The sequence below is a fragment of the Wallemia ichthyophaga genome (assembly GCF_000400465.1).
Source record: "Wallemia ichthyophaga EXF-994 unplaced genomic scaffold scaffold1, whole genome shotgun sequence".
NCBI lineage: Eukaryota > Fungi > Basidiomycota > Wallemiomycetes > Wallemiales > Wallemiaceae > Wallemia > Wallemia ichthyophaga.
Window position 1 is genome coordinate 179,629 of NW_008806274.1, and position 26,381 is coordinate 206,009.

Below are 26,381 nucleotides of genomic sequence, written 5' to 3' on the forward strand. Positions count from 1 at the left end.
GAGAAAAATCAGCTAGTCAATTTCAATTGGCGTCTTATCAGTGACTTTCTGCCGTTTGTTGGCGTGATTTTGGGTGTCTTGGTCTTCATCGCTGTCCAAGCTAATCGTATTGCTCGATTTAGGTGTTACTTTAGGAAGGGCGTTCTCAGAAGTCATTTTACGAGCGACCTAAAGAGAATGTAAGCAGAGTCAGAGAGGGTATAACGCATGCAGCGCGCTCACTTGATCGTGATCATTTTTATCTTGCTTGTAGTGCTTTGCGATTTGAGAGTCAAGGGGATCATCTGGCTGTCTAAGTCATGTTGATCGACAAAGCTTATCAACTCACCAGTATTACAGTCAGTGAGCAAAGAAGATATGGACAAAACGACTTTCTGTAAGGATAATGCAGGAGACCATTTAGATTTGAGGATATCCAAACAAATGTTGCCAAGTCTATTTATGTTACAGTGATAGATTTTAGTTAAAAATTTCACTTGTGGTGGGGAGAAAGGGTAGTCGGGTGGTATAGTGATGCTAATTTCAAATCTGCCAGCATCATATGGGCTACCCTCTGGGCCATCAATGATAGCCTTCCACTCAAAAGGGAAATCAGGATTTACTGGGGATAGCGAAATACCAACAAGTGGCTCATTTTTAATATCTTTCATCTAATCCACTAGTCAAATTGATAATATTATTTCAACCAAAACACACCTCCTTATGAAGACGCTTGATCGTTACTGTTTTAGAAGACATTTGAAAGTGATATTGAGATGATGGATGTAAAGAAGGAAAGACGAATTAATACTAATAATTAAATATTTTCCAATTTTAAGTAATTTATATCTTATCCACCAACCATCACAACCTTCACTGCCTAATCAATGGACGCAGACGATGACGAGATTTTAATTGATAGTAGCGCTGAATTAGAATTTGGGGAGCGTATAAGTCCCAGCCATCGGAATCCGAGCACTCCTACACCACCTCACAAGAAACTGAACATAACGGCGGAATTGGAATCCACAATGATCCTACGTGATTTAGAACAATTAGAAGCTGAGGATGAAGATTTAGATAAGACTAATAGTTTCGATTTTTATGCAGAATTGGGCGAATTTGATAAACATTTGAGTAAATTGAGACAATCAAAGAATTACTTGAAGAGGAGAGAATTACAGCGGGAGGCTGACAGATTTCAATCTGCTGAATATGAATCAAAACAGCCTTCAAATAGATTCACAAAGTCGCGCAAACGTAAAGTTAGTAACGATCAAGGCGATAGAAGGTATTCTTATATGAGAGGTCCTCCCACTCCACGCAGATTAGCTGATAAAAGCTGGATTGATGGTCTTAGTGGTCATGATGATCAGAGTGCTCATGATGATAAGGATGAAAACAAGAAAAGCGATGGAAAGGATTTACATGGTGAAAATGATGAACTAGACGACTTATTGCAAGATTATACTTTTGACAATCATTTGAGACATCTTCCAGAACAACCAACAAACAACCAACATCACTCACCTCCCAGTCCAACTGAAAATGACTCAATCATTAATACAAATGCTGACATGTCATCAAAATCAGCAAATGAACCATTCCCTCAAATTAAGCAAGAATCGTCACTGCCTGACGTGATTGATAAGGATTATCATCAGGCGCCTTCTTCACAGCAACCTCAACAAAACTCATCGACGTTTCAATTTTCACCAAATTCAAATCAGCTTCACTCAACGAGCGGAAAGAGCCACAATTTTAACCTTGATGTTGACCGTGGTAATAATCATGATAAGAGTCATGATACTAGTGACAACATCAGCCACGATATCAGCCACATTAACAACCAAGATACCCGAGCAAATCACTCTAATCTCAATGCAACCATACTCCCTCACGTCGACAATGTTCTAAGTCCCAACAACGAAGCCATAGTGGAGATATACAGCGAAGATCCAGCAGTAGCAGCCCATGCGACTAAAGTTCTCCAGCTGGTGAGTTGCACCTAGAGGTATTACATCATACTTACCACTTGTAGCCCAACAGGAACATAGAAACAGGCGAACATCCTCAGCTCTTCTACGCGAAAAAGATGCAAAAAGCGGAGAATGAGATAGAAATGAGTATGCCGCATGTGTTTGGAGGAGGTGACAAGCAAAGTATGCATGATCAGACACTTGAACATGAGCAAAGTCATGCGCACTCGCAGGCACAATTACAATTGCACACGGATAATCATAGCCATTCTCTATCGCGGCAGTCGACGGAAATATTTTCACCCCAGCTATCCACTCTTCCGCCCGCACCCGATTTCACCAAACGTTTAAGCAGTGTATGGGGACGCGAAAACTGGAAAGCGCTGGAGCGAACGTTCAACAGATGCAAAAAGGATGCAGTAAATGATGTGGAGACTGTAGTGAGTGAATTTCTCGATGAATGGGGAGTGTCACGCAAGAGAGCAATCGGAGATTTGAATCCGTGAGTTAAAATTTTGTTTGTTTTGAGAAACAATAGAGTCTAATTACATACGCATGCAGTGATAAGATATTCAACAGAGTGCGCGCACTCGAAATAAAACAAGTCGACAGACAGCGGAGAAGAATGACGCGACGTTCACAGTCACAGTCGCGGGGTACATCCAGAGCTACATTTTCGCCAAGCGAATCTCTGATGAATGCAAACTATAGTATGCCACCTAATTATACACCTATATACCCAAAAAATATACTGCGATCTCACTCAACACTCGCAACTCACTCAGCCCTCTCAAATACACCAATGACAACACTCACCGAGCAGCGCACACCGTCATCTCTTCAGAAAATCATGCACTTCGGACTTAACCCACTCAAAGGGTTGTTTAGGGAGAATAGATTGGAAGCTGTTGAGGAAAATGACCGTACCTTGAGTAGGAGTGCGAGTGGGAGTTTCAGTGACCATTCGGCAAATTCTAGCATATCGACTAACACTGGCGCATCCATCTGGCGCGAAGATAAACATAAGTCGAGGGGTATACCACCAAGGCGATTACATGATAATGAGGCAATGACGGGTGTCGTAAGGTCTAGATCCACCTCTCTTTCAAGCTTCCAGCATAACGTTCGATCAATGCAGGGTGGTGAAAATAGACAGTTTGACAACACCACACACGAGAACAAACGCCGCCGTCAGTCACCTCGAAGACTTTCAAACACAAGTCAGCGATCGTCGAGTTTGAGAAATGATGTGACAGATACTTTGTTAAGCTAGCAATAGCAATAATAATATTAGCTTGTGTATCAATATAACAACATGAAATGTTTATAATTAGTCTATTTATTCATCCATATCATCATCACCTTCACCCTGTAACCACGTATCAAAGTACTGACACTTGCTTGCGTTGACTGGTCCATCTTGCGCGCAGAAATCAAACACAGGACAGCGTCCACAAGGTGCCTCTGTCCAACCCACTACAGGACCGACGTCGTCACTGTCTGTGTTTTTGACAGCGCGGTATACACTGTTAGAAAATGGATCTGCCTGTTTCATCTCCAGTTTCTGCTCTTCTTCGCTGTCTCCTCCCACAGACACCAAATCTTCATCGTCTGACTCCTCTTTCTTGGATTTCTTTGACTTTTTCGATTTCTTGGATTTTTTATCTTTCTTCTTAGACTTACTAGACTTTTTCCTCTTCTTGGTATCTTCCTCGCTTTCACTTTCATTTTCACTCTCACTGCTCTCTTCTTCGCTGGAAGAGTTTTTGTTCTTCTTGGACTTTTTACGTGGCTTTTCTTCTTCGCTATTGTCACTCTGCTCGCTTTCGTCACTCTCGTCTTTCTTCTTGCTCCTACTCCTACTCCTACTCTCGCTCTTGCTTTTTTTCTTTGCACGTCTTTCATCCTCACTATCACTATCGCTCTCACTGGCATCATCCTCATCACTACTATCGCGACGTTTCGACCTTTTCTTCTTTTTTTCCTTGGACTTGCTGTTCTTCCTTTTCCTCTTCTTTGACTTGCTATCACTGTCACTGGAGTCACTGGAGTCACTCTCACTGTAGTCCTCATCTTCGCTACTACTCCTGGCGAGAGACAAAGCTGGTAAGCGTTCGAGTTCGCCATCGAACATTAAAACATCGAGCAAGGATTGAATATGTCCTAGGTCCAATTCTATGGGAGTAACGCCAGCACCCATTACCCACTTGTGCACTTTTGCAACACTCGGATATTGAGATTTGGATATCGAGTAAATTGGTTTGTTACTTGCTTTTATCTTTGGATAGCTGCGATCACGAATAAAGGACAAGACGGCACCTTTGAGTTGGTTGACAAACTCCGTGTCTAGCTCATTGTCGGTATACCAAGGACCGCCAGTAAGTTCGACGGAAGGGTTGAGTGATGATATCATGTAAATTTTTCTCGTTGGATGTTTGACCGATTTGACTACTTTGATAGATCCCCTGCCTTCAAGCGATTTAAGAACCCTATTAACGACTGTTTGATGCAGATTCGTTTTCATTTTAAGGGTCTTGGTCCAAATCCCTGTATCATGATTCGTTAGTTGCACATCTCAAAACAGGAACAGCAAAGAACGCACCTTCGTTACCAGATGCATCTATATATTGATAAGCCAGCTGCTCATCATTGTCCATTTCTTTGTACTTCTTGGCTGATTCTTTACTGACTGCTTTGTAGCCGCTGCTACCGGTGCTCAGCGTAACCAGTTGTATCAAGTTCTTATTGAGCAGCTTGTTTATCGCATCCAGCTTATCCTTCATGTCTTTGTCGGTGAAGAGTTTATCGCTCAATTCGTCATTAGAGAATGTCTGCGAGGAGTGAGGCATTAGAGAGGGATCGCATACACTCATTAAACAAACTCACTTGATCCTTGGCCCTGAGGGCGTGCGTATATATTTGAGATTCTAGTTTTGTTGTTTTTGGCATTGTGGTGGGGGTGAGCACGCAAGAGGCGCGATGCAGCGTAAACATGATGCAAATTCAATTTCAAGTTCTTAATACAAATATGTCTAGTCTCTGTATCTATCCATAAACTCCTGGTGGAATTTCTCAATCGTGTTTATGTAATCTTCAGTACCTGGAACAAGACACGTTGTTCTAAAGTGTAAGGTACCTGGGCTAGCCCTATTGTTAGCATCATCTACGCATACACTCACACTGCTCACCTCTGTCCGAATCCTCCTCCTGGTACTACGCAAATCCCAGTATTGTTTAACAATTCCATGCAGTAGAATGCATCTGGAGATTTACCCTCCTTTTTAGCAGCATCCTGCGCTTTCTGTGGTAGTCTTATTTGAGGGAATGCATACATAGCCCCCTCTGCATTGTTGCACGTTACCCCATCCATCTTATTGAATCTGTCTGCCATTATCTTGGATCTACTTGCATAGTTTGTCAATATTTCATCCTTCTCTTTACTAAATTGATCATAGCTCTCATCGCCCTCTTTAGGTGGTCTGATGAGCAGATCGACTGCAACCTGTCCTTGCAGAGGTGGGCAAAGAGATATGGAAGCCAATTTGGTAGCCTGGGAGAGTAAATCTTCCGAAAAGTTTACAAACTCCACGAAACCACCTCTCTTACCGCACTCCCCGCTGAATCCCTTACTGACACTGTGAAAAGATGCGAGTTGTAATGTGTCCAATTTGAGATCCCTTGCAACCTTTTTGAACGAGATGAACGGTTTACTTTCGTCGTAGATGTTGGACTGGTAAACTTCATCTGCAATCAACACCAATTCATGCTTATGTGCAAACTTGGCAATTTCAATAATATTTTCCTCACTTAGTATGGCACCGGTTGGATTGCCTGGATTGATAATAACCAAGGCTTTAGTTTCAGTACCATTTGATTTGGCATCTGAAAGAGACTTTTCAAGCAAGTCAATGTTTAATTCCCACCCCTTATTTTCATCGAGGTGGTATTGAACTGTTCGCGAGCCTGCCAAAGCCAAACTAGCAGAGTAGAGGGGGTATTGAGGGATAGGAATCATAACACCATCAGGTTCTCCACAGAGGAGAAGGTGGAACAGCAAGTTCACACCGCCTGAAGCGCCTGCTGTTAAGAAGATGTTCTCTGGATCTGCACTGTAGCCGTCGCGTGATTCTAAGAAATCTGCGACTTGTTTTCTGATGAATGGGACACCTTTGCTGTGCGAGTAAGCGCCAACAGACCCTATTTCATGGAGAAGTTGGCTTGCGCGATCTCTAGCATCTTTTGGGAAAAGCTGAGCATTGTTGATCAGTTCTGGGCATTCAGTGAGGGCAGCGACCTGAGCGACTGATTAGACATATCCAATGTAATTATATAGCAATCTACCTGTCTCCAGAAAGTTAGGGGTTTCTGATTCAAGCCCTGTTGTTGTGGGTTACCGATCTATGTGGAGTGAGTGGGTGAGTATAAGGCAACGACGACACACATTGCAAGGAAGGATAGCGTTAAATGGAAGTTCATCGCCGTGACCATCTCGAATCTGCTGACCGTATTTGTCAGCCTTAACGGGGATTTCACCGCGGACTGCGTATTGAGCGTGCAAGACCTTTGGGTTGATAGAGGAGTTGTCTAATCGGATAGAGCGGATGCGTGAAGACATGAAGTTTCTCTTTAATGATGGCAGTTGCCTTATCAAGTTCTTAGTGCTGCTGTTGCTTATCATTTCAATTTAAGGTTGCTCCAATAACGTGACTGATATGAGTGAATACGTGTGGATAAGAACGTAGTGTGCAAATTACTAAATTAAAGTTAATCTGCGTAATTCCCGAAATTTGGCTAATGACTCGATGGGTGGTGCTGAACAACGCGTGCATTTGAGTGGATAACCGATTCACATGATTTTATAGGCGATGTCTGCGGGTATCCGAGATGTTCCTGTCAAGAAGGGCTAGCGTCTCTAGCATTCCTAGCCTATCAAATATATCACGGCCGAGTGAGTTGCAGATAACGATAAGGGGTGGCTGTGGTGTTAAGGAGGCATGAAGAAAACGTGGAAGAGAGGCGTGGAAGGAGTACTGTGTATACGCCACAGAGACTTTCGTGGTCATTCTCCTGCTTTTTCTCGCTGTCACTGCATTTCATTCGCAAGAATGCAAATTGGTTCGAAAATATCAAGCAGCAAACGGTATATACCTCAGCTGCACGTACAAGCGCCTGGCTTACCAATCCCAACCATTTCCTTGCTATCCCTTTCTCTCTAATTTCCCTCACGTCTGTGCTGCGCTTCTCGCCTCCTTGAAACAGCACCACCAACACCCAAAAATCAGAAAGGCGTACACACTCGCTCAAAAGCCTCCACAATCCCATGAAATTTGCAACTACATCTTTATTCTCCGCCGCCTTACTCAATATCGCAGCGGCCGGTGTTTGGATTACAGCGCCCATCGGATCTACAAAGGCAAGTGGCGGTGAGCCGTTCACTGTTGCATGGACGGATAACGGTGAATCACCCAGCCTCGCGGAACTTGGAAATGCAGATATTGGACTGATGATAGGCTCAGACACAGATCAGACACTTCTACAAACGCTTGCAGAGGATGTCCCACTGTCGTCTACAGCTTCAACTTTAAGCGTCATAGACAAGGATGCTGGCCCAGATGGGAATGTATACTTTGTCAGAATAATCAGCAAATCACACAAGGACAATAATGGGAATCCTAATGCTTATTACTCGGCTAGATTCCTGCTTGAGGATATGGAGGGAACTTTTAGTGATGATGTTGTTGATCAGTTGGAGCAAATGATGCAGAATTCTAATGAGCAGGATTCGCTCGTGCACCATCCCAGTAGCTCAGGAAGCTCAGCAGGCAGTGGGACACAAACCACACAAAGCACGAAGACGCAAAGTACGCAAGGTACTCAAAGTACGCAATCAGACAATTGTCAAAATTCAGATGGCTCTGATTCTAAAGATTGTCAAAACCCAAATTCACAAAACTCTAATAACCAAGAAGCGCAAGACAATGAAGACGACCAAGACTCATCTGCTTCCTCAGCATGCTACCAAACGATGCTCGTTGCTACTCTTGCTATTATTTTCGGAGCTTCAGTCTCGACAATTTAATAATGACTATATGGACGGAAAGTTGGATTATCATTACATTTCTACTCTTCTATACTCTTGAAAACACTTCATATTCCCTTTTCCACTCTTTGACTTTAATTTCTTTGTTATCATATATCAATTCTATACCCTTAGCTTCACCTGATGGTCGATACAAGTACGCTTCTAATAGCCCGCTAAAACACCTTTGGTTGAAGGTATCTCGCCTGATCCTGTGTAGCTGATAGCATCTCTGATGGCCAGAGCGAGAGCTTTGAAAGCCGATTCAGAGCGATGATGATCGTTGAAACCTCTAACACAATCGATGTGAAGGGTAAGATTAGCAGCATCAGCGAAAGATTGAAAGACATGAGGAATCATCTCGCAGCTAAGATCGCCTATTTTCTCTCTCCTGAGGTGCAATTCCGCCACGCAGAAGCTTCTTCCTGAGATATCGAGTACAGCTCTCGACAGAGCTTCGTCGAGGGGAGCGTAAGCATAACCATAACGTTTGATGCCCTTTATATCGCCCAATGCCTGCTTGAATGCATCGCCTAGCGCTAACGCTGAATCTTCCGCAGTGTGGTGATCGTCTATCCATAGATCACCCTTGCAATGCATTTCGAGTGACATGCCACCATGTTTCGCTAGGGCACTGTACATCTGCGCGGTATGTCAGTGTGCTGCGTCTACCAACTGACTTTTATCACTTCAACTGACATGGTCAAGGAATCCAATCCCAGTGTGCACATCTATCACCTGCTTCTGCTTATTCATGACCGTGTCTATCGCCAACTTGACGCTGATCTGCGTTTCGCCTGTGTTGCGCTCGACTGAAGCTTGCCTCATGACGTTATACGTTATAGAGCAACCAGACAAGGAAAACAATGAAATAATGTATAGAGTACACTTGTGTTTGAGTATATGAGTATATGAGTATAACAATGAAATGAGCTGTATCCATTTATGGCAAAGATGGAGAAAAAGCAGGGTGAAATATTTCACCCATTTCCATATCCACTCAACGACTGACGGCGCCGAGACCAACAACACCCCCAACATGCCCGTGTTTATGTCTGCTATTATAGCTTTGCAAATAGTGTTCGTCATCCGCCGCAGCGAACCTCCTAGCCATCCTGGTGAAAGGAGAACCGAGAGTCTTGAGAGAAGATGGGGTTATTGGGGAGAGCTGTGAGTGGGCGATTTCCTCCCAAGCGTGGTAAGCGAATTGAGCCTCCATTTCAAAGCTGTAAGCCTCTCGATTCTTGTTGTGCACCATATCGATAGCGTCGTCAGTGTAGAGTGGCCAAAACACGCCTAGTCTATTCAACACAGTGACATAGTTGGGATTGAGACGTGCAAATTTCCATGGCATTTCTAAATTATGCGCGGATGGCTGCGACTGGTTGAAAGTAGCGTAAGCATTATACCAATCTCTAATAAATCTCGAGTCAGGTTCAGAGAGAATGAAAGCATTGTTGAGACCCTTAGGGTCTAGCTCATGCTTAGTTATGTCTTGTTGACTCTCCATACCCATCACGACGGGCTCATTGAGCAAACCAGCCGAGAGGAAGTCTCTAATGACGTACACATCTGGTTCCAGAAACATTCCTCCCCAGCGCAGCAGCGCTTCTAGTCTGATGATATCGGACCTCGCTTCATTCGTCTCGACTGGTTGGTGGAAGATGTGCGACAAGTTCCTGGAGTGTACGTGCACGACTTGTTGCAGCTGGCTGAGACGCGCCCACCACGGTCCGGTAGGCTCAGTGTGGTAGTGGAACAGCACCAATTTCGGTTTGAGCACTATCAGAGCAGACCTGATAGCGAGGTAGTGGTAGTACTCGAGCTGCTCAATCTCGTCGCCCATTCCAAACGTGTAGTGCACGATGCTCGGTATCTTTTGGTGTCGCGTCATGCCCTCCTTGGCTTCCTCCACTGCTCTGTCTGCGCCCGCGATGGATGATTCGGATGCACCCTGCGCAGGGAAGGCCACAGAGGGGATGGTGGGAGGGACATGCTCGGGCCACACTACGAATGGGATGTGGGGGTTGTGGATGTGGTAGTCAGCTGGCAGGAACTGCGCTGGATCTGGCTTGACCATCGGTGGAATGTGGCAGCTGGCCTGTGCGTGTGCTTCTGCTATTATATCCGCAGTCTGCCAGTGCACTTTCTCGTGCTTGCTGACATTTGACTCTCCCAGTAGATAGCCACCTGCGAGCAACGCTAGCGCTGCGAGGAATAGCGGTATGCGCAGCCGAGGAGCTACACCAGCCAGTGGTGTGGAATGTGTGTTGATTGGACTGCTCATTCTCGGTGTTGGTTGTTTGCTTTAGAGAATCCCTCTCTCCTTGTCTAGACTTATTCCAAGGTCAAGGCGTAGAACACAGTCTCAGGGCGTTGATACGCAGCAGTGTGTTATCGCTCAAATTTGTAAAATTTTGTTACATAATTATTAATATGATTCGTACAAGAACTTTACTCGATCTTTGTCAGCTCCACTCTTCTCTTCTTTTTTACCGGGAGTTGATTTACCGTTGTGGGGGGAGCAGTGGTGGAGGGAGCGGTGATGGAGGAAGCGGAGGCTGAGGCATTTGAATTAGCTGAATTGTTTGTAGGCTGCATACCCTGTACACCCTGTAAACCCTGAACACCCTCCGCAATGGCGCTCATCTGTAACTGGTGCTGCTGCTCGCGGTACGGCGTGCCCAGCTCGTAAGGATCAAACACCACGATAGAGCAGTATCCATCTAGACTAGCCAACATGAGACATTGGCCATCAGGTGACCATGACACATCTGTAAACGCCGCCCAATGTAAATTAGACAAAATAGAAATTGGTGATAGTTGCTGAGTATCGTATAAGATAACACTCTCCTTACTTACTACGGCATATACCATTCTGTATGGCAACTCGAAAGCCGGTTTCTCAGTCCTGTCACGTAGATTGAATAGAATGGGATTGAAACGCACACCGACAGTGGGTGATTTATAGCCTGGGAGTACGGCGAGTGGAGTGCTGAGGTTATTGCGTCCGTATATTAACACCGAAGATTTGGATACAGTCTTCTTTCGTCCGTCGTTGGTATCGCTAGGTATGTCGTCGCACTGTGCGGAGGGAGTGACGAGAATACTTCCGTCAGGAGAAAAAGAGAGCCTCCTAAAGAACTGCGTGAAGCTCTCATCGCCATAGCTGATGCGTTCGTTGAGTTTGTGTTTTGTAGGCGGTTTGATAGCTGGAAGGGGGGATGGCGTGCGCCTGATGGGTGTAAGTGGTGAAGAGGTGTTTGATGGTATATTAGACTGTGACTGTGATTGTGATTGTGATTGTGACTGCGACAAACTCGATCGACGCGATGGTGGCTGCATAGGAGTGTGCGTGGGGGTGAGCAACCCACTCTCCTTTTCCTTCTCCCTCTCCTTATCCTGGCTGGTATCACTGACGAAACTACCTGCACTAGCTTTCCTTCTAACGGGTTGAGTGTTTTTCTTCGTCGGAGTGTGTGCGTGCATGTCCGATTTAGAGAACTTGGATAGGGAAGTGAGTGAAAGACCATTAGGAGCATTCTTCACAGCATGAACGTTGAGTGTACGGTCAGAGGATTGTGTGGCGAGGAGAGCGCCAAAAGGATCCCAACTAACGCCCTGCACGTAATGAGAATGTTCGGTAATCTGATACAGACAGACGCCATCGATGGCTGAGAAGATGCGTGCAGTGTTATCAGTGCTACCAGCAACGAAATGTTCACCAGTGGGACTCCAAGCGATATCGTAAACTTCAGCGTCTCTAGCGCACCTGGCCATAATCCTCACGCGCCAAAACTCTTTTTCGAATTGAAGGTCTTCAGTGGAGGATTCACCATAAGAAGCCGTGTTTTGATCGCTGGGTATCCAAAGAAGAACGTTTCCATCATCGCCTGCAGAAGCCAGTGTCTCGCCTGTGAGTTGAGTGAGTCGACAACCTACCGCGCCTGAATTGACGCTAACCTTTGGGACAGAATCTGACAACGTTAACGGGGTTAGTGTGTCTACTCAGAGTACACAAATACTCGGCGCGTGGCTGGTGTGGGTTTTGTATGATAGAATCGCCGCTGTCACGAATATTTTGGTGTGGATGGATAAGCCAGAGCTGATAACATTTATATTAGACAATATCCATTTATCCAGCTATTACACCCAAACCCACTCTAACTTGATGGTCTGCACCTGCAGTTGCCAACTTATAAACACCCAATGGGGAATTTGGCTGTAAATCCATACTATATATTGGTAGCTGATTGTGCCAGCGAATTTCCAGTGTTTTCGTACGCATCTTCGGTGTAAAAGTACAAGACGTTTGTTGAGATTTAACCATCATGTCGACGGCACAATCAACTCAAATTAATCGCCATCATCTCCTAGCTCTCTTTAGAGCTTTACAAAGATCAGCCACTCGCTTCTCCAGCTACAACTTCCGCCACTACTTCCTTCGTAGAAATCGTGTGGCTTTTAGGGAGTTCTTGGGTATTCATCCCGTTGGTACTCCTACACACGGCCAGGCTGCTGATCAAGCCTCTGTAAATTCATTCTACTCCCACCAGCGTGATCAGCTTGGTGTCATTAGTAGAGCTGCAACCGTAAATCGCATGTTTGAGGGCGAGAGACTGGTCGTTGAGAGACCACGGATCATTACTGGTGGCGGTGGCGCTGGTATGGAAGCTAGTGCTGTGCGTTGCTTTATTACCCAAATGACGTCGTTGACTGACTTTCTACCCAGGGCGGCGCTGGTCAGCCAGTCAATCCAAAAGACTCAGACAACTAGTTGTTTGCTTAACTTATGTATTTCTTTCTCAATTACATGACATCCTCGTACTCCTCATTTACTTGGAAGCTCTCACGTAGTGTACTCTCACTCATGTTGAATGTCTGCGCCATTTTAGATAGTGCTGCGATAGTTCCATCTGTGTAGCTCTCCACTTGAGCCTTGGCTAAGGCATTGTACTTGCGCTTCTCATCGAGTGCTGCACTTCCACTCTTCCTAGCCCTGTACAGCTCCTCCTCTCTGTCCTTCGCCACGCTTGTCAGCCTGAGATACTCACTAACAAGCTCTTGCCGCTCGAGTGTGTCCTCATAGCCATCCTCCTGCAGTTGATCGAATGTAGCAATCGCAGCGTTGAGGATGGCAGTACCCTCAGCCACCTGCTTTGTCAGTGTGGTCTGGTCGTCCTCAGCCTTCTTCGCCGCATCACTCGGGAAAGACCAGTAGTCTGACTGAGAGGTGAGTTGCGAGTTTGCAAGTAGGTAAACCACTCTGCATCTCACAATTGCTCGTCCCAATCTTCTCCTGCGATACAGCACTATCGTTGCACAGCTCAGTAAGGATATCTTTGATGCTCTGTGCGACTTGAGGGTGTGTTAGATGGACACTGTGACGACAGCCTCATCTAACCGATTCCTTTGGCCTTCGGGACACTCTTCTCGAGCTCCTTCAGCTGTGTCGAGGTTGGATCGATGAGCACATGCAGTAAAATCCAGCCAACCTGGTAGAAATCTCTCTGTACCGTTCTCCTCAGAAAAGTTAAATTCCAGAGATGGTTCACTGACGGTCTCGTGCAAGTAGTCAAGGAACCTAAATACCCGGTTAGACCGGTGCATCTCTCAAGTATTGTGTACACTGCCAACCTCTTTTTCTTCTCGTCATGGGATAGGCGTTGTTTGGACTGGGTAGTTGACTATTTAGCTTGATGTATCTTATCAATCTGTACAGCACATAGGTACCATGCGTGTTATTTCAGTGTCTGTGATGATGGTTGAGGTTAAAGAGTTTTGCCTGCGTACAGGCGAATAATAAAATTCCAATAGAAATAGGAAAAGAAGTATTGGAGCTGTAATCTATCGGTAGCTTTCTCAGTTCCACAATTTTTAGGTACAATGACGATTTTAAGCGATCGATGCGCATGTGAACTCGGTGAAGAGCAATAGAGAGATCCCTGTGGTGCACTGCGCAGAAAGCACAGTAATCACAATATTCAAACTACTCACAGCGTTGTTACTGTGTTTTCTACGTAACTCTACAGCCATCGGGAGCAGTGCCATATTGAAAAGTCTCAGACGGCGCGTGTAGTGATGATAACGATTTGGGGCTTAGACAGAGTGCATTTTAATATTCGTGATACTTCTTGTAGAGCTCCACAGCTGCGTGATTTACCCCCTTGATCGGCCATCTGTACCAGAGAGCTCAGTCCACCCCTCCACCTGAGCAAGAATTGGAGCAATACAGAGCGAGTTGCGTATAAAACCATCTAAAATTACAAACGACGCGTAAATACGTGTATTCATTTGCATATTCATCTCTGTACCGCTGCTAACGGCCATGCCATGCCAGCGTGATCAAGGAGAATGTGACTTTAAGCTGCAGGATGAAAGTAAGAGAATTGAATATACAAATAAAGTAAATAAGAATATATATACAAAAACATTATAAGCTTTTACATCGTAGTGATCTGCAAAATCGACCAATCAGCTCCACCGAAAACCGGCGCAGCTATTAGCGGAAGTTTTCATGAACCGAGAAGAATTAATAACGGTGTAAAAAAGAGGGGAATGGATATAAAGGATACATTGATGGATACATTCGGGTGCTACTCACAACCCCGTTCACATAAACCTCTTTAAAATCAAACTCAGTCACCTTGAGGGCAGGTACGTTGTGATGAGGGAGATGAAAGTTGATTTGGCGGATTGTAGTAGCATTAGAATACAAATATGTTTATGTAATTTACAAATTCAAACAATGAAAATTGGATGCTTTGTTGTATAGATATCATCAGGTACACCCAGTGACAGCTACTCCAACCAAACCCTCGAGGAGAATAAAATTGGAATACTCTTGAACCAACACACTCACTTCAAATAAAACTATTTGCATACGCTTGCATATCTCATCCTAGAGTGTAAGTCAGGCATGAATATGGTTGCCTTATATGGACTAGTAATATTCTAACGACGGAATTAGAATCGCTGTTGGACACGCTCTCTCAAACACTCCACGATGCCAGCCAGTAACAACTCACTCAGATACAAGCTATCCTCCAAGTCTCTCAAGCACAAGAGCAGCAATGGTCGCATCTCAAAGCCTAAACAGACGCAACAGCGCAAGAAGCTCACCATCTCCCTCACCAATTCCCCCGCCTTGCCAAACCCGCTCAAAGAATCTGAGTACTTTGAGGATATCTGCTATTACATGCATCTCATGGAGCTTGAAACCCTCGGTGACCTCTCCCTTATCGATTCACAGCCAGAACTCGACTGGAGAATGAGGAGCTATCTTATCGACTTTCTCATCGAAGTCCACGCCCACGCACGTCTACGTCCCGAAACTCTCTACCTCGCCGTAAACATCATCGACAGGTACGTCTCCAGGAGAGTCGTCTTGAAGAAGCACTACCAGCTCGTTGGCTGCGTCGCTCTCTGGATCGCTGCAAAGTTCGAGGACGCCAAACACGCTATACCCTGTCTATCCGATTTGGTTGTTAGCTGCTGTGGCATTTACGACGAGTCTGCCTTTGTTCAGATGGAATCCCATGTATTGAGTACTCTTGGTTGGGTTTTAGGTCATCCTACAGCAGAGGTGGGTTGTTTCTTACTCTTATCTCTCTCTCTCACTCGAGCTACAGTCATGGCTGCGCATTTTCACTCTCGCTATCGGCACTGACGACATGCAGACGCAGCATGTAGCGCGTTGCGTGATGGAGATATCGCTCTACAGGCGGGAGTTTATTGATATTCCATCGTCGTCGATTGCCGCGGGGTCGCTTCTGCTAGCGCGGACGATAGTTGGTAGGACGCGTAGATGTGTTGAGGAGGACGAGCAATCGCTGCACGTAGCTGAGCTTCTCGACGGTTTCCTTGGTCAGCATCTTGACCAATTGAGCGATATCATCTCGGCCAAGTATGCGCCGCATTACTACAGCAGAGCATCGCTTGTCGTGAAAGAGTGGTATTTGGCCGGCAGGAGATTCTACTTCTACGCACCAGCTCTATCGCCCAGCTACGCTCACTCTACGCCCCCTCCTACCCCGCCATTCGGCGTCGCGGGCGATCTGCCCTACTCACCTGGCAGCATGACTTCGGATGATGAAGCTCCCCTCACTCCTTACTCTCAGCCCGCTTCTATTCCCTTCGTCGCTAAGGAGAATAGAATGGAAATTAAACAGCCTCCCGAGCAATTCACATCACACAATCACCATAACCATCCTCACGAGCAGTATAAATCACATTCGTTTCCTAGCCTCGGTTTGAGCAATAAGGCGGTGTGATTTTGGGATTTGATCTGATAAGAAAAATAGCAGATTGCATGATAGTATTATCACTGGCGAGATGAATCATAATAATAACGGTGATGACTCAACCCAAGTACATAAACTCACGAAGACGTTAAATATCCACGACAATAGCACCAGATTATACTCAGATACTCAAGTCTACAACACATTACCTAATTTATTAGTTACTCTACTCAGTAAGAAAGGAACCCAGAAGAGTATTATAACGCTCTCGCATTTCAACTCGACTCAACTCAATTTGTCCACTTTGTCTCAAAATTTCATATCAAGATACCCATGCAAACAAAAGAATTACAATCACAATCACAATCACATACACGCATTGATAACATATAGTGGCGCTTACCTTGATTTGATATCAGTATTAGAATCAGTATCAATATTTGGTAGATAGATAGTGCCCATTCCCCGCCCAATTCAATTTCACGCTCATTTAAGTTATACAAATTTTGCACATGAACTTTCGCTTTAAACTGTTTCCATACATCGGCATTTCGTTTTATTCGTGTTTGCTCCGTCTTCTCATGTTCCTGATTTCCCCTGACTACCCCTGGGTTGACTGGTGTCTTCTCAGGTGTTCCTGGGTGCTATCTTCTCTGTTGAATTCTTGTGTCTTGTGTTATGTCTTCTCTCCCGCCTTCCCTCTTACAGCCTCACCATCATCACAAATGGGCAAATCTCGTGGGTATCGAGTAGCAAATCAATAAACAGCTAATTATTCACCAGAAAAGCAGCCAAAGCGTGAGTTTATTGTGATATCGGCGTAGTACTCCACTCATAAGGCTCAGAGAATGCAAAGAACGCGAAAGGAGGAGTGCGTATGAATATCTCCAAATCCAAGCATGTCAATAGGCAGCAGAAGGCTCCAAAATCAGGTCAAGGCCCAGCGGAATCACTGGATACAGCCATGGAAGCAGCACCCTTGACTTCAACATCAACATCATTTGCCGAGCTAGCAGCAGCAGCAGCGACTCAATCGAATACCTTTGACGAGAACAGCGTACATTACAATGACGAGCACAGCACGCACACACAAAAGGACTACTCTCACAGAGCGTATATGCGAGAACTAAAGCGAGTGCTCGATCTTTCCGACGTAATTCTCATGGTCCTCGACGCACGTGACCCTCACAACTGTCGCTCTGCCACTATAGAGCGTGAGATACGTCGTCGCGAAGGCGAGGGCAAGAGACTTGTCTTTGTGCTCAACAAGATAGATCTAGTGCCCAAGGAGAACGTTGAGCAGTGGCTCTCATTCCTACGTTACCAATATCCCACTGTAGCTTTCAAGGCCAGCACCCAGCAGCAGCGTGCCCATCTCTCGCAGAAGAAAGGCAGCGCATCGGGCGGCTCGGCAGCTTCTACAGCCGACTGTTACGGTGCTGACGGACTAGTGAATCTGTTGAAGAACTACACCCGGAATGCTAACCTCAAGACGTCAATTGTGTGCGGTATTATCGGATTTCCAAATGTGGGTAAGTCGTCCGTCGTCAACTCACTCAAGAGGAGTAAAGCTTGCGGCGTAGGTGCTGTGCCTGGTTTTACTCGTGTCGCGCAGGAGGTGGTTCTCGATAAGAACATCAAAATCCTCGACTCCCCCGGTGTGGTTTTCGCGGATGGCGAGGACGGCGACGGCGAGCAGGAGCAGCACGAAGATGCAGCCAAAGTCCGCCGCCGACAGGCTGAGATTGCGCTGCGGAATGTAGTCAAAGTGGAGAATGTAGATGATGTCCAACCTGCTGTGGAACTCATCCTCGAGCGTTGCACTCCTACCCACCTCACACAGCTCTACGATATACCCGCTTACGCGGGCGTCACTGACTTCCTGGTCAAGATGGCCCTCACCAGGGGGAGATTAGGGAAGGGGGGTGTACCCGACTTGGTAGGTGCGGGGCGACAGGTGTTGCGTGATTACACCTCTGGCAAGATACCCTATTATACGCTGCCACCTAGATCGAGCTTGGGCGGGGGCGCTGGTGCAGCGACAATTAGATCCAAGCAGTCCAGTCTCTCCTCGGGCTTCTATCCGAAAGAGCAGCAGAATCAGACGCAGAGCGCACAGGAAAACAACAATAACAACACGGATGCAGCTATCGTCAGCCAATTCGGCCAAGCTTTCGACCTCGCTGGGCTCATGGGGGAGAGTGACGCACAGGCTTTGGGTGGAGCTGGAACAGCGGACTGGAGCATTGGCGTTAAGAGAGGACGGGAGGAGGAGGGTAGAGATGTAGATGTGCAGGAGGTTGATCAAGTTGAAGCACAGCAGCCTGTGCACGCAGACCTGCGCATGGAAGACACTACAACCCATACCTCCCCTGCACACCACAGTATAGTATCCCTCCCACCGAAAAAGAAGAGACAGGTTGCAACACCTTTCTCTAATCAAAATCAGAATCAGAATCAGCACAGCAGGCTTTTCGCGCCGGGCGAGAGCGAGCAGTTCGCAGGCGCACACGCTTTGTCAAGACAGACACAGAAGAAGATACGCAAAATGGAGGCTAAAGCAAGGGCTAAGAGTGGTGCTTTGCCTATGTCTGGCCCGGGTGGGGAGGGCGAGCTTATGAAGGCGTTGAATGGATTGGGTGTGGAGGGGATGATGGAGGGAGTGGATGAGGGAGAGGATGTCGATATCAGCAACCACAGTGATCAAGAAAACCATAGCGACAAGTCGGAACACGACGAAGGATTAGATGGCGGTAGAAGCGGTTATGGGATGTCTATGTTCAGCGTTGCTCAGCCTGCGCCAGTTAGTGCAGGCACAGCACCATCTGCACCACATGCACCACCTCAAATGATAGACGAAGACGAGGAGCTGTAAACGACGACTTGTTTGTAGCACACCACCATCACAGACACAGCAATAGACATAGAATTGATATAATCCATTAAACATAAGATATGAGCCTGGTTGATATTTTTGAAGCAACTGCCATTATTCTAAACGTATATTTCACGCCTGTGTTGTTATCGGGGGAAAGAGCGTATACAGAGCAAACTGCCGAGTCACAGCCAACGTATGATTTCGTAGTGCCGTGGGCGCGCAGCCCAACACACACGAGCGTGTGTATCGCAGCTGGGGCAGTAGTGGTGGTGCTGAGTGGGGGAGTGGTACGAAAGGGTGGAATGAGGATGGTGAGTGGTGGAGTAAGCAAGCGCATACCGCGTTAACAGGAAGCACACAGCTAAATCAGCGCAAAGTGCTGTTATTCCTCGCGTCAATTGGGGTATTCTTCGCAGTGATTCAACTGCTAGGCGCACCTCTATTGCATTCATATACACGCACAGGTAGCCTGGCAGTGCTGCTGTCGACTTACACAGCCCTTCCGGCGCTGATGGACGCGGCGGACTCACCAACGGTTCAAGATATTCTGCGGCAGAAGACACTCATCACGGCAACTTTGTGTATGGCGTGGCTGTCTATCATACCTATTGGCTTGGATTGGGATAGGCCCTGGCAAGTCTACCCGCTCAGTGTGTGCGTTGGCAGTTCTACTGGTTACGTCATTAGTCGATTGAGTGGTGTGTGGATGAGCGGATGATTGGATGACTGGTGCGGTGGTTGTAGACGTTGCTCAGATTGTAAATGCATCTATTTCTTCTTGTTTTCCTTCTCGTTATCGCTATCGCTATCATACATGCCTCTCCTCTCATAACTCCATCAGCCATGGCATCCACAGCACCCACAAAACACCTCGCTAGCTGCATTTTCTGCAAGATCATTGCAGGCGAAATTCCTTCATTCACCCTCTTGTCGAATGACAAAGTGCACGCTTTCATGGACATTGGGCCAATTGCTAAGAACCACGCACTCGTGATTCCAAAATATCACGCTCCACGCTTCACAGACGTGCCTGACGATTACGCCGCAGAGCTTCTGCCTGCCGCTAAGAAAGTTGCTAAGGCTATTGGCTGCGACGAGTACAATATCCTCCAGAACAACGGCAGGAATGCGCATCAAGTGGTTGATCACGTGCACTTCCACATCATCCCCAAAGACGAAGATACTGATGACTCTGGTTTGGTTGTCGGCTGGCCTACGCAGGGACTCAGTATGGATCAGATCAAGGAGGAATATGAGAAGGTTAAGGCACGTATGTAACTGGTTCATTGAGACAGAAACGAGAAAGAATACATTTACTATGAAATCACTCCAATCACCTCCAATCAATCCCATCCCATTCCTATTTTAGCTATTTTAATCGGGTCCGCCGCGAGTCCGATGACGCATGCCGCGAGATAGACCACTGCGAGTGAAAGAAGGGCGGTGATTGGGTGGAAGTTGTCGAGCAACTTGAGCACGTCGCCTGATGTCTTCAACGAGGCAATAGTATCATCTTTCTCGCGCAGCTGCTGTGTGGCAGTGCTGAGAGCCATGTGAATCTGCTCACATTCTCGTATAGTCTCGTCACACTCGCCTTTCACCACTCCCACCTCGCTTTCTAGCTCCTCCGCACGTGTCTCCGCATTAATCCGCGACTGGTCGAGGTGGTAAATGGTGTCGAGGTACTCGCTGTGTTTGTCGCGCAACTCACACACCTCCTTGTCCAGGGTATGGTGGTTTAGTGCGAGCTGCTCGAGCTCCTCTCTATGTGTCTCGTTGAGGTGGCTCAGTGTCTCCGCGTGCGCTGTGTGCGACTCGTGCAGCGCGTTCTCAGCTTCTTCGAGATGGATGCGTAGTGCGTTCAAATCCTCTTCTGTTGTCTTGTGTAGCGTGTCATACTCGCTTATCAAGTTTTGGTATTTGTGCTTGATATCTGCACATTCCTCTTCTGATTTCTAATTCCATTTAGTTAAACTTCCCGTGTTTGCACATATGTCTCACCTTTCTCAGCCTCCGCTGTGCCTTTGCGACCTGGATTGGAAAGTGAGTCAGGGCAACACCCCACCTACAGTGAGACAGATGAACACACCTGCTTAAACATGAGTGCTTTTGCATCCCATTTTTTATCCATGTCATTTAGAATGACATGTAGCAGCCTCTTAGCGTCTTTATTGGATTTGTAGTCCATATAGCTCGACATACCGCCGATGTTATTTGGTAGAGTAGTCGATGAGAGTATGCTGCTAGCGTTGGTATTGGTCGGATGTGCGACTGCCTGTGGCGTTTGCCTATCCCCTTCTGCGTCTGCTTCAACACCTTCACCTACAATGGGTTGGATAGGAGACTCTTCGTAACTCTCGCGCGTAATCTCCACCATACCATCGATACCTTCCATACCCTCAATACCTTCAAATCCTTCAAAACTCTCACTTTCTCGCGCTTTTTCTTTTTCTTTCAATTTCGTTGTGGTCATCGTTCGGTGGTAAACAGTCATCACGCATATCACAGCAATCACGGGAATCAATCATGGCACCACCGACAAAGAAGAGATCAAATAGCTTCATAGAGAACAGTGACGAGGAAGTGGGCGATAAGCCTTCGAGCAAATCTGTCAGAAAGGAACACACGGCTGAGACGGAGGAGGGCGCAAAAACAGACACACCCAACACACCCAAACAAACCGCAAATGGCGTGGAAATTGATCAAAACAAGGAAGGGGATAAGTTCTTTGAAGTCGGTAACAAAAGATCACGTAGAGTGACTGTCTCCTCGTTCAAAAACACACCGCTTATCGATATCAGAGAATTCTATACGAATAAAGAGGGAGAGTCAGCTCCAGGTAAAAAAGGCGTATCACTTAAACCGGATGAGCTGCAACTCATCGTCGACAACCACGCTTCTATCCAGGAGATGCTCGATGGTCTTAATATTAAACGCAAATAAGCGTGCTATGTAATTATCTTGTAAATAAGTTATGCATCGTCTAGTGTAGTCTATTGTCATTCTAATCAGTAATTTAATTAGTATTCTAATCAGTAATTTAATTAGAATTCTAATCAAAACCTCATCTTCTTATTCGGCCAGTTGCTCCAATTACTCTCATTACTTTCATCCATCTCACTTAACTCATTACTCTCCCCTCTCTCACTCCCTTGATCCTGCGGTTGGAGCATCGCAAGCAAATCCATTGTCTCTGCACCACTCGCACTATCATTTGCATCCATTATCTGACCTTGGTTCTGATTAGCCAGCATAGCCAGCAGACTATTCATGCTATTTTGTTGTGTCTGTTGGGCAGCTTCTTCTTCCTCTTTCTTCTTCCGCTCCTTCTGCTCCATCTGCTCCCTTTGCTCCCTCTCAGCTTCTGCCTTCTTCTGAGCCTGTATACGAGCAGCCGAGGTAGTTGATTTAGATTGCTGTTGCTGTATAGCTGCAAACCCAGTTCCGAGTCCTTTACCATTACTCAACCTCTCGAAAGCCTTTGAAGAGATGGTGTTATGTAGAAAAGTGAGAACGTTAGTAAACGGCACAACTCGCAACCCTTGCAGCTGCTCCTTGCTGACCCCACCGAATATATCCGGGTGAAGTAACAATGTCCCTGCGTTATTCATTGTTATTGGCATTTGCGGCTGTTTGAGATTCTGCACTTTCATATTAACGTGCATATCCGGTGCAAGTGAGCTGATAGCGGCTGTGCTCTGCGTCGCCATAGCTTTAGCTGCTTTGGCTACATCGTTCTTAGCATGCGATGGCTGTGTCTTGTTCGCCGCAATCGACAGCTGGATGGAACGGGGTGAGAGGGCCTTATTCGCTAGCCATGTCTCGAATATGTGCGTAGTTGTCCATTTCGTCGTGTATTGATTCGCACTAGCCTCCATTTTGTGGTATTGCTTCCCACTCGCGAGGTGCAACAAAATTGCTGTCTGTGGATATAGTCAGTAGACACTCCCTTCAATTTGTTCGCCCAACATACCTGCCAACCACTGTCTCTGTTCTGGGAAAACCACTCATACTTGTGCATCAACCGCTCGCATATTTCCCCTGCGGATAGCTTAACACCTGCGTCGTGCAGTTCAGCATTGATGAGTGTGGTGTAGGCGACATTCGGTCTGAGGTTGTTGTTGAGAGTGAGGTGAGTAGCTTGGGGGTGGGTTGGTATGTTGGAGGGGGTGTGGGTGTTAGATTTGGAGGTTGTTGGTGCTGGTGCTACTCCAGCTCCTGATGCTGCACCTCCTACACCCATTCCACCCGCCTTTGCCGCCTTTTTGCTTGGCTGCTTCGTCGACGTCGCTATCATGTCGTGCTCAGCAGGCATGATGAACCAGAACACCTTGGTGGCTATCTGTATCTTGACCCTCCGCGCTAGCTCGATCCGCGCACCTCTGCCATACCACAATCCATCGACCCAGAGGCCATTGTTTGAGTGCACGTTGAGATTGAACAGCTGCGTCTCGAAATCGTAGCTGATGCTGGCGTGCAGCCGGCTGATGGATTTCGAGGCGCCGAGGTCGACGTCTACCGCTGGAGGAGGAGAATTGGGTGACGTTGTCGCCGTCGTAGCCGCTGTCTTGGTCGCTGCTATCGCGCACCGCCTGCCTATATTAATAGAGAGGCATTGAAGATAGTAAGCGTAATCCTCTTGCTTGAATTGCAGCTTGGCGTATGCGGGGATCGTCTCGTAGCCAGCCCTCTTTACGGCCATGTAATATAGAGCAAGCTGGAGATGACTGTGGATGCACAAGGAACAAAGCGAGTGAAGGGAGTGTGTGGATGGTGTTTTTGTGTATGTGTATATGTACAAGCTCTATACCAATTCAATCAGTGCTCGTAACATATTATGTCGTGTTCCTGCCCATGTTTTACAAGCTGAGATAAATGCTCCGAGATGCATAAATCCATTAAATGCATTCAGTACACACCTTCTGCTTTCCTTTTCGAGCCTCCGCGGAACGTAAATCACGTGCCTTGCACCTTACGCACCTTACGCACATCACGTAACTGAGATCTGGCCAAAGAATTACGGAAATTGCGTGCGCATTAAAAATCGAGAACATGAATAATAAAAGATCGTGATACAACTTACTGCGCTTGAATACTTAGTGTTCCACTTTAAATTCGTGGGGCTGTACAAATGTACAAATATAGACACAGTTAAACATGTCAAGGAATAGCGTACAATCGATAACAGCCGAGCGGAATGGAATTTTGTGTCAGATAGGTGTCAATCAGCCGAATATTCGATCGATACGGACTGATAACGGATGAACTGAATATTTCAACGAAAAATTGAATATAACTACGAAGAAAGGTGCTATGAGGGTGTAATTTACATTAAAATAATCGGCCAGATGATCCGTATTGGGTAGGTATTTTTATTGCGCAGATTCCATACCAATTACGTAGTTGCGGACGTCTGGAATGTCTGGAATTTGCGCAGCACGAAATCTCGACCAAAAAGGTAGTCAACGAATTAATACCTCTTGCAACTAAACAATCAAACGACTTAATTCAAACTCAGCCCAAAAGTTAGTATTAGTCTACACGATTACCCCTCACTCACAACGCTGCAGTGCTTCTTCGCGTCGATCCAGCAAACAACCTCCCACCAGTCATTTATCAACTGGCATTCACTCACTCTGTCGCCTATCCTAGCAGCTGGCTTGCTAGGTCTTTGGAGGCACAACCACTCGCACTCGAGCGCAACAAGCCGATGGTCGCCGACAAATCATCGTGGATTATCCACCTTGTCAACCAAGTCACCTTCGACCTCTCCCATAAGACTGTCAGAGTTGAGCTCACTGAGGAGTCTTACCATGAGCCAATCAACGTGACACTCAGCGGCGATAGCCTGGATAACGTCGCTTCCATCGTCACTGACGTGCAGGATGCATGTGCTCTCGCCCGTGAAGAGCAGGAGCAGGCCAAGGAAATCAAAAACAGATCCCTCGAACTGTCAAGATCAAGAAGCTCTTCTACAAGCTCAAACGAATCTAACCAGTCGAACAACTTTATCGCCTCAGTTTTCTCAATCTTCGGCGGTACTGGTGGGGGTGCTCGTAGTGATGCTAGCAACGCTAGCCACTCCCGGTCATCTTCCCCAACGCCTTCTTCAACATCAAGCGAGAGCGGTAAAATTAGCGGCACTCAATCTCCATCTCGTTTGCTGCGCACACAAGCCCGCGCCAAGCTTGCAGATGCATTTAGAAGATACGTCTTACCAGCACTCAAGACGCAGCTTGTTGGGGTTGCAGAAGAGCATCCCGAGCACAAATCCAACATCGATTACTACGAATTTCTTGCGTACTCTAAGATAAAAGCGCATGAGCGCGAGGTAGACAGATGTTACGCAGAAGGCAAAGCCCTCCAACGCCAAATGGATGTCTTGCATGATCCATCGCACCGCTCTCGCAAAGGTGCACTTGCTGTGTTACAAGAGAGCCTCATTTCGAACAACACGGCTCCCTCGTTACGCACGCTTAAGACACAAGCTGATTCACTCAACAAGCGTCGCCAGAAACTCGAAAACAAGACGGTTACATTGAGGAACACGCTTGATTCACTCAAGCAGTACACAGCTAAACGCGAAGCTATCGCTAAGGAGCACGCGGCTGAACTGGAGTCGGCATCTCTGCGTAGAAATGGACTGCTTATGGCGTCGCAAGTCTCACCTAAACCGGCTTCTTTTGCCCCACGTCGCTCTTCCCCACTCAAGCAGGCGAGTGCATGAGGACCGCGTGAGCGCCTTTATTAAACACTAGCAAAATTCTCTTTGCTGCTTCCTTCAAGAGGCTTCCACAAGCAAGACAATTGTTATTTGTCGTTTGTTTCACAGGTAGAAGCATTTTCCAGGCTGTTTTTGGTTGGAAATATCAGGCTTCCACACCTCTATCTCAATAATTTGCGTTGATAGTGTCTATTATCTTTAATAACCGTTCCGCATTTATTGATAGAACGTCGTGCCGCTGTCAAGATACTTTCTTTTCGCTTCATTTTCGAGTTTTCAAGTTACTCTGGCTACTCAAGCTGGTTGTGCTACTATTGGCAGGCGTTTCACTCATTCAAGTGCACATTCTATGGTTGACAAGCTCCCATTGGATGGCTGAGACTTGATTTAAACTTTTCACACTTTCACAACACATTCTCTGTCTCATATTTTCGAAACATTTTTCGCTCTTATCATTGTTTTCTCTTGTCAACTTGGTCATTCTTTGAATAAATGCTTC

At 46.4% G+C, this 26,381-nt stretch overlaps 16 protein-coding genes across 16 annotated transcripts; 7 read left to right on the plus strand and 9 right to left on the minus strand.

Moving 5' to 3' along the window:
- Nucleotides 1–12: 12 nt before the first annotated feature.
- On the minus strand, nt 13–738 carry J056_000004 (SUMO-conjugating enzyme UBC9; the record flags this gene model as incomplete). Its single annotated transcript, XM_009267402.1, has 4 exons — nt 13–168; nt 223–284; nt 329–650; nt 697–738. The coding sequence occupies 4 exons, from the start codon at nt 736–738 to the stop codon at nt 13–15; spliced, it is 582 nt and encodes a 193-aa protein (XP_009265677.1).
- A 128-nt stretch (nt 739–866) lies between these two features.
- On the plus strand, nt 867–3,231 carry J056_000005 (uncharacterized protein; the record flags this gene model as incomplete). Its single annotated transcript, XM_009267403.1, has 3 exons — nt 867–1,976; nt 2,021–2,460; nt 2,520–3,231. 3 exons carry the CDS (start codon nt 867–869, stop codon nt 3,229–3,231), a joined length of 2,262 nt encoding a protein of 753 aa, XP_009265678.1.
- Nucleotides 3,232–3,297: 66 nt separating this feature from the next.
- J056_000006 (putative DNA-directed RNA polymerase III subunit rpc6) lies at nt 3,298–4,907 on the minus strand (the record flags this gene model as incomplete). The annotated part of the gene is made up of 3 exons (XM_009267404.1): nt 3,298–4,505; nt 4,561–4,789; nt 4,845–4,907. 3 exons carry the CDS (start codon nt 4,905–4,907, stop codon nt 3,298–3,300), a joined length of 1,500 nt encoding a protein of 499 aa, XP_009265679.1.
- Nucleotides 4,908–4,990: 83 nt separating this feature from the next.
- J056_000007 (uncharacterized protein) lies at nt 4,991–6,573 on the minus strand (the record flags this gene model as incomplete). Its single annotated transcript, XM_009267405.1, has 4 exons — nt 4,991–5,099; nt 5,147–6,252; nt 6,300–6,356; nt 6,400–6,573. The coding sequence occupies 4 exons, from the start codon at nt 6,571–6,573 to the stop codon at nt 4,991–4,993; spliced, it is 1,446 nt and encodes a 481-aa protein (XP_009265680.1).
- A 705-nt stretch (nt 6,574–7,278) lies between these two features.
- J056_000008 (uncharacterized protein) lies at nt 7,279–8,037 on the plus strand (the record flags this gene model as incomplete). Its single annotated transcript, XM_009267406.1, has 1 exon — nt 7,279–8,037. One exon carries the CDS (start codon nt 7,279–7,281, stop codon nt 8,035–8,037), a length of 759 nt encoding a protein of 252 aa, XP_009265681.1.
- Nucleotides 8,038–8,202: 165 nt separating this feature from the next.
- On the minus strand, nt 8,203–8,865 carry J056_000009 (Imidazoleglycerol-phosphate dehydratase; the record flags this gene model as incomplete). Its single annotated transcript, XM_009267407.1, has 2 exons — nt 8,203–8,679; nt 8,737–8,865. The coding sequence occupies 2 exons, from the start codon at nt 8,863–8,865 to the stop codon at nt 8,203–8,205; spliced, it is 606 nt and encodes a 201-aa protein (XP_009265682.1).
- Nucleotides 8,866–9,037: 172 nt separating this feature from the next.
- J056_000010 (uncharacterized protein) lies at nt 9,038–10,324 on the minus strand (the record flags this gene model as incomplete). The annotated part of the gene is made up of 1 exon (XM_009267408.1): nt 9,038–10,324. One exon carries the CDS (start codon nt 10,322–10,324, stop codon nt 9,038–9,040), a length of 1,287 nt encoding a protein of 428 aa, XP_009265683.1.
- Nucleotides 10,325–10,491: 167 nt separating this feature from the next.
- On the minus strand, nt 10,492–12,325 carry J056_000012 (uncharacterized protein; the record flags this gene model as incomplete). The annotated part of the gene is made up of 3 exons (XM_009267410.1): nt 10,492–11,951; nt 12,001–12,142; nt 12,200–12,325. 3 exons carry the CDS (start codon nt 12,323–12,325, stop codon nt 10,492–10,494), a joined length of 1,728 nt encoding a protein of 575 aa, XP_009265685.1.
- A 43-nt stretch (nt 12,326–12,368) lies between these two features.
- J056_000013 (LYR motif-containing protein 4) lies at nt 12,369–12,814 on the plus strand (the record flags this gene model as incomplete). Its single annotated transcript, XM_009267411.1, has 2 exons — nt 12,369–12,719; nt 12,770–12,814. 2 exons carry the CDS (start codon nt 12,369–12,371, stop codon nt 12,812–12,814), a joined length of 396 nt encoding a protein of 131 aa, XP_009265686.1.
- A 32-nt stretch (nt 12,815–12,846) lies between these two features.
- On the minus strand, nt 12,847–14,088 carry J056_000014 (Meiotic nuclear division protein 1-like protein; the record flags this gene model as incomplete). The annotated part of the gene is made up of 6 exons (XM_009267412.1): nt 12,847–13,259; nt 13,315–13,395; nt 13,442–13,547; nt 13,597–13,621; nt 13,675–13,712; nt 14,035–14,088. The coding sequence occupies 6 exons, from the start codon at nt 14,086–14,088 to the stop codon at nt 12,847–12,849; spliced, it is 717 nt and encodes a 238-aa protein (XP_009265687.1).
- Nucleotides 14,089–15,043: 955 nt separating this feature from the next.
- Nucleotides 15,044–16,310, plus strand: J056_000015 (G1/S-specific cyclin CLN1; the record flags this gene model as incomplete). The annotated part of the gene is made up of 2 exons (XM_009267413.1): nt 15,044–15,622; nt 15,669–16,310. The coding sequence occupies 2 exons, from the start codon at nt 15,044–15,046 to the stop codon at nt 16,308–16,310; spliced, it is 1,221 nt and encodes a 406-aa protein (XP_009265688.1).
- Nucleotides 16,311–17,005: 695 nt separating this feature from the next.
- Nucleotides 17,006–20,436, plus strand: J056_000016 (Guanine nucleotide-binding protein-like 3-like protein; the record flags this gene model as incomplete). Its single annotated transcript, XM_009267414.1, has 7 exons — nt 17,006–17,018; nt 17,064–17,078; nt 17,126–19,151; nt 19,366–19,469; nt 19,520–19,573; nt 19,623–19,856; nt 20,000–20,436. The coding sequence occupies 7 exons, from the start codon at nt 17,006–17,008 to the stop codon at nt 20,434–20,436; spliced, it is 2,883 nt and encodes a 960-aa protein (XP_009265689.1).
- Nucleotides 20,437–20,501: 65 nt separating this feature from the next.
- Nucleotides 20,502–21,631, minus strand: J056_000017 (uncharacterized protein; the record flags this gene model as incomplete). Its single annotated transcript, XM_009267415.1, has 3 exons — nt 20,502–21,113; nt 21,160–21,189; nt 21,248–21,631. 3 exons carry the CDS (start codon nt 21,629–21,631, stop codon nt 20,502–20,504), a joined length of 1,026 nt encoding a protein of 341 aa, XP_009265690.1.
- A 53-nt stretch (nt 21,632–21,684) lies between these two features.
- Nucleotides 21,685–22,101, plus strand: J056_000018 (Activated RNA polymerase II transcriptional coactivator p15; the record flags this gene model as incomplete). Its single annotated transcript, XM_009267416.1, has 1 exon — nt 21,685–22,101. One exon carries the CDS (start codon nt 21,685–21,687, stop codon nt 22,099–22,101), a length of 417 nt encoding a protein of 138 aa, XP_009265691.1.
- A 113-nt stretch (nt 22,102–22,214) lies between these two features.
- J056_000019 (Pre-rRNA-processing protein FHL1) lies at nt 22,215–23,860 on the minus strand (the record flags this gene model as incomplete). The annotated part of the gene is made up of 2 exons (XM_009267417.1): nt 22,215–23,081; nt 23,132–23,860. The coding sequence occupies 2 exons, from the start codon at nt 23,858–23,860 to the stop codon at nt 22,215–22,217; spliced, it is 1,596 nt and encodes a 531-aa protein (XP_009265692.1).
- A 646-nt stretch (nt 23,861–24,506) lies between these two features.
- J056_000020 (uncharacterized protein) lies at nt 24,507–25,885 on the plus strand (the record flags this gene model as incomplete). The annotated part of the gene is made up of 3 exons (XM_009267418.1): nt 24,507–24,520; nt 24,562–24,683; nt 24,729–25,885. The coding sequence occupies 3 exons, from the start codon at nt 24,507–24,509 to the stop codon at nt 25,883–25,885; spliced, it is 1,293 nt and encodes a 430-aa protein (XP_009265693.1).
- Between the last annotated feature and the right edge of the window lie 496 nt (nt 25,886–26,381).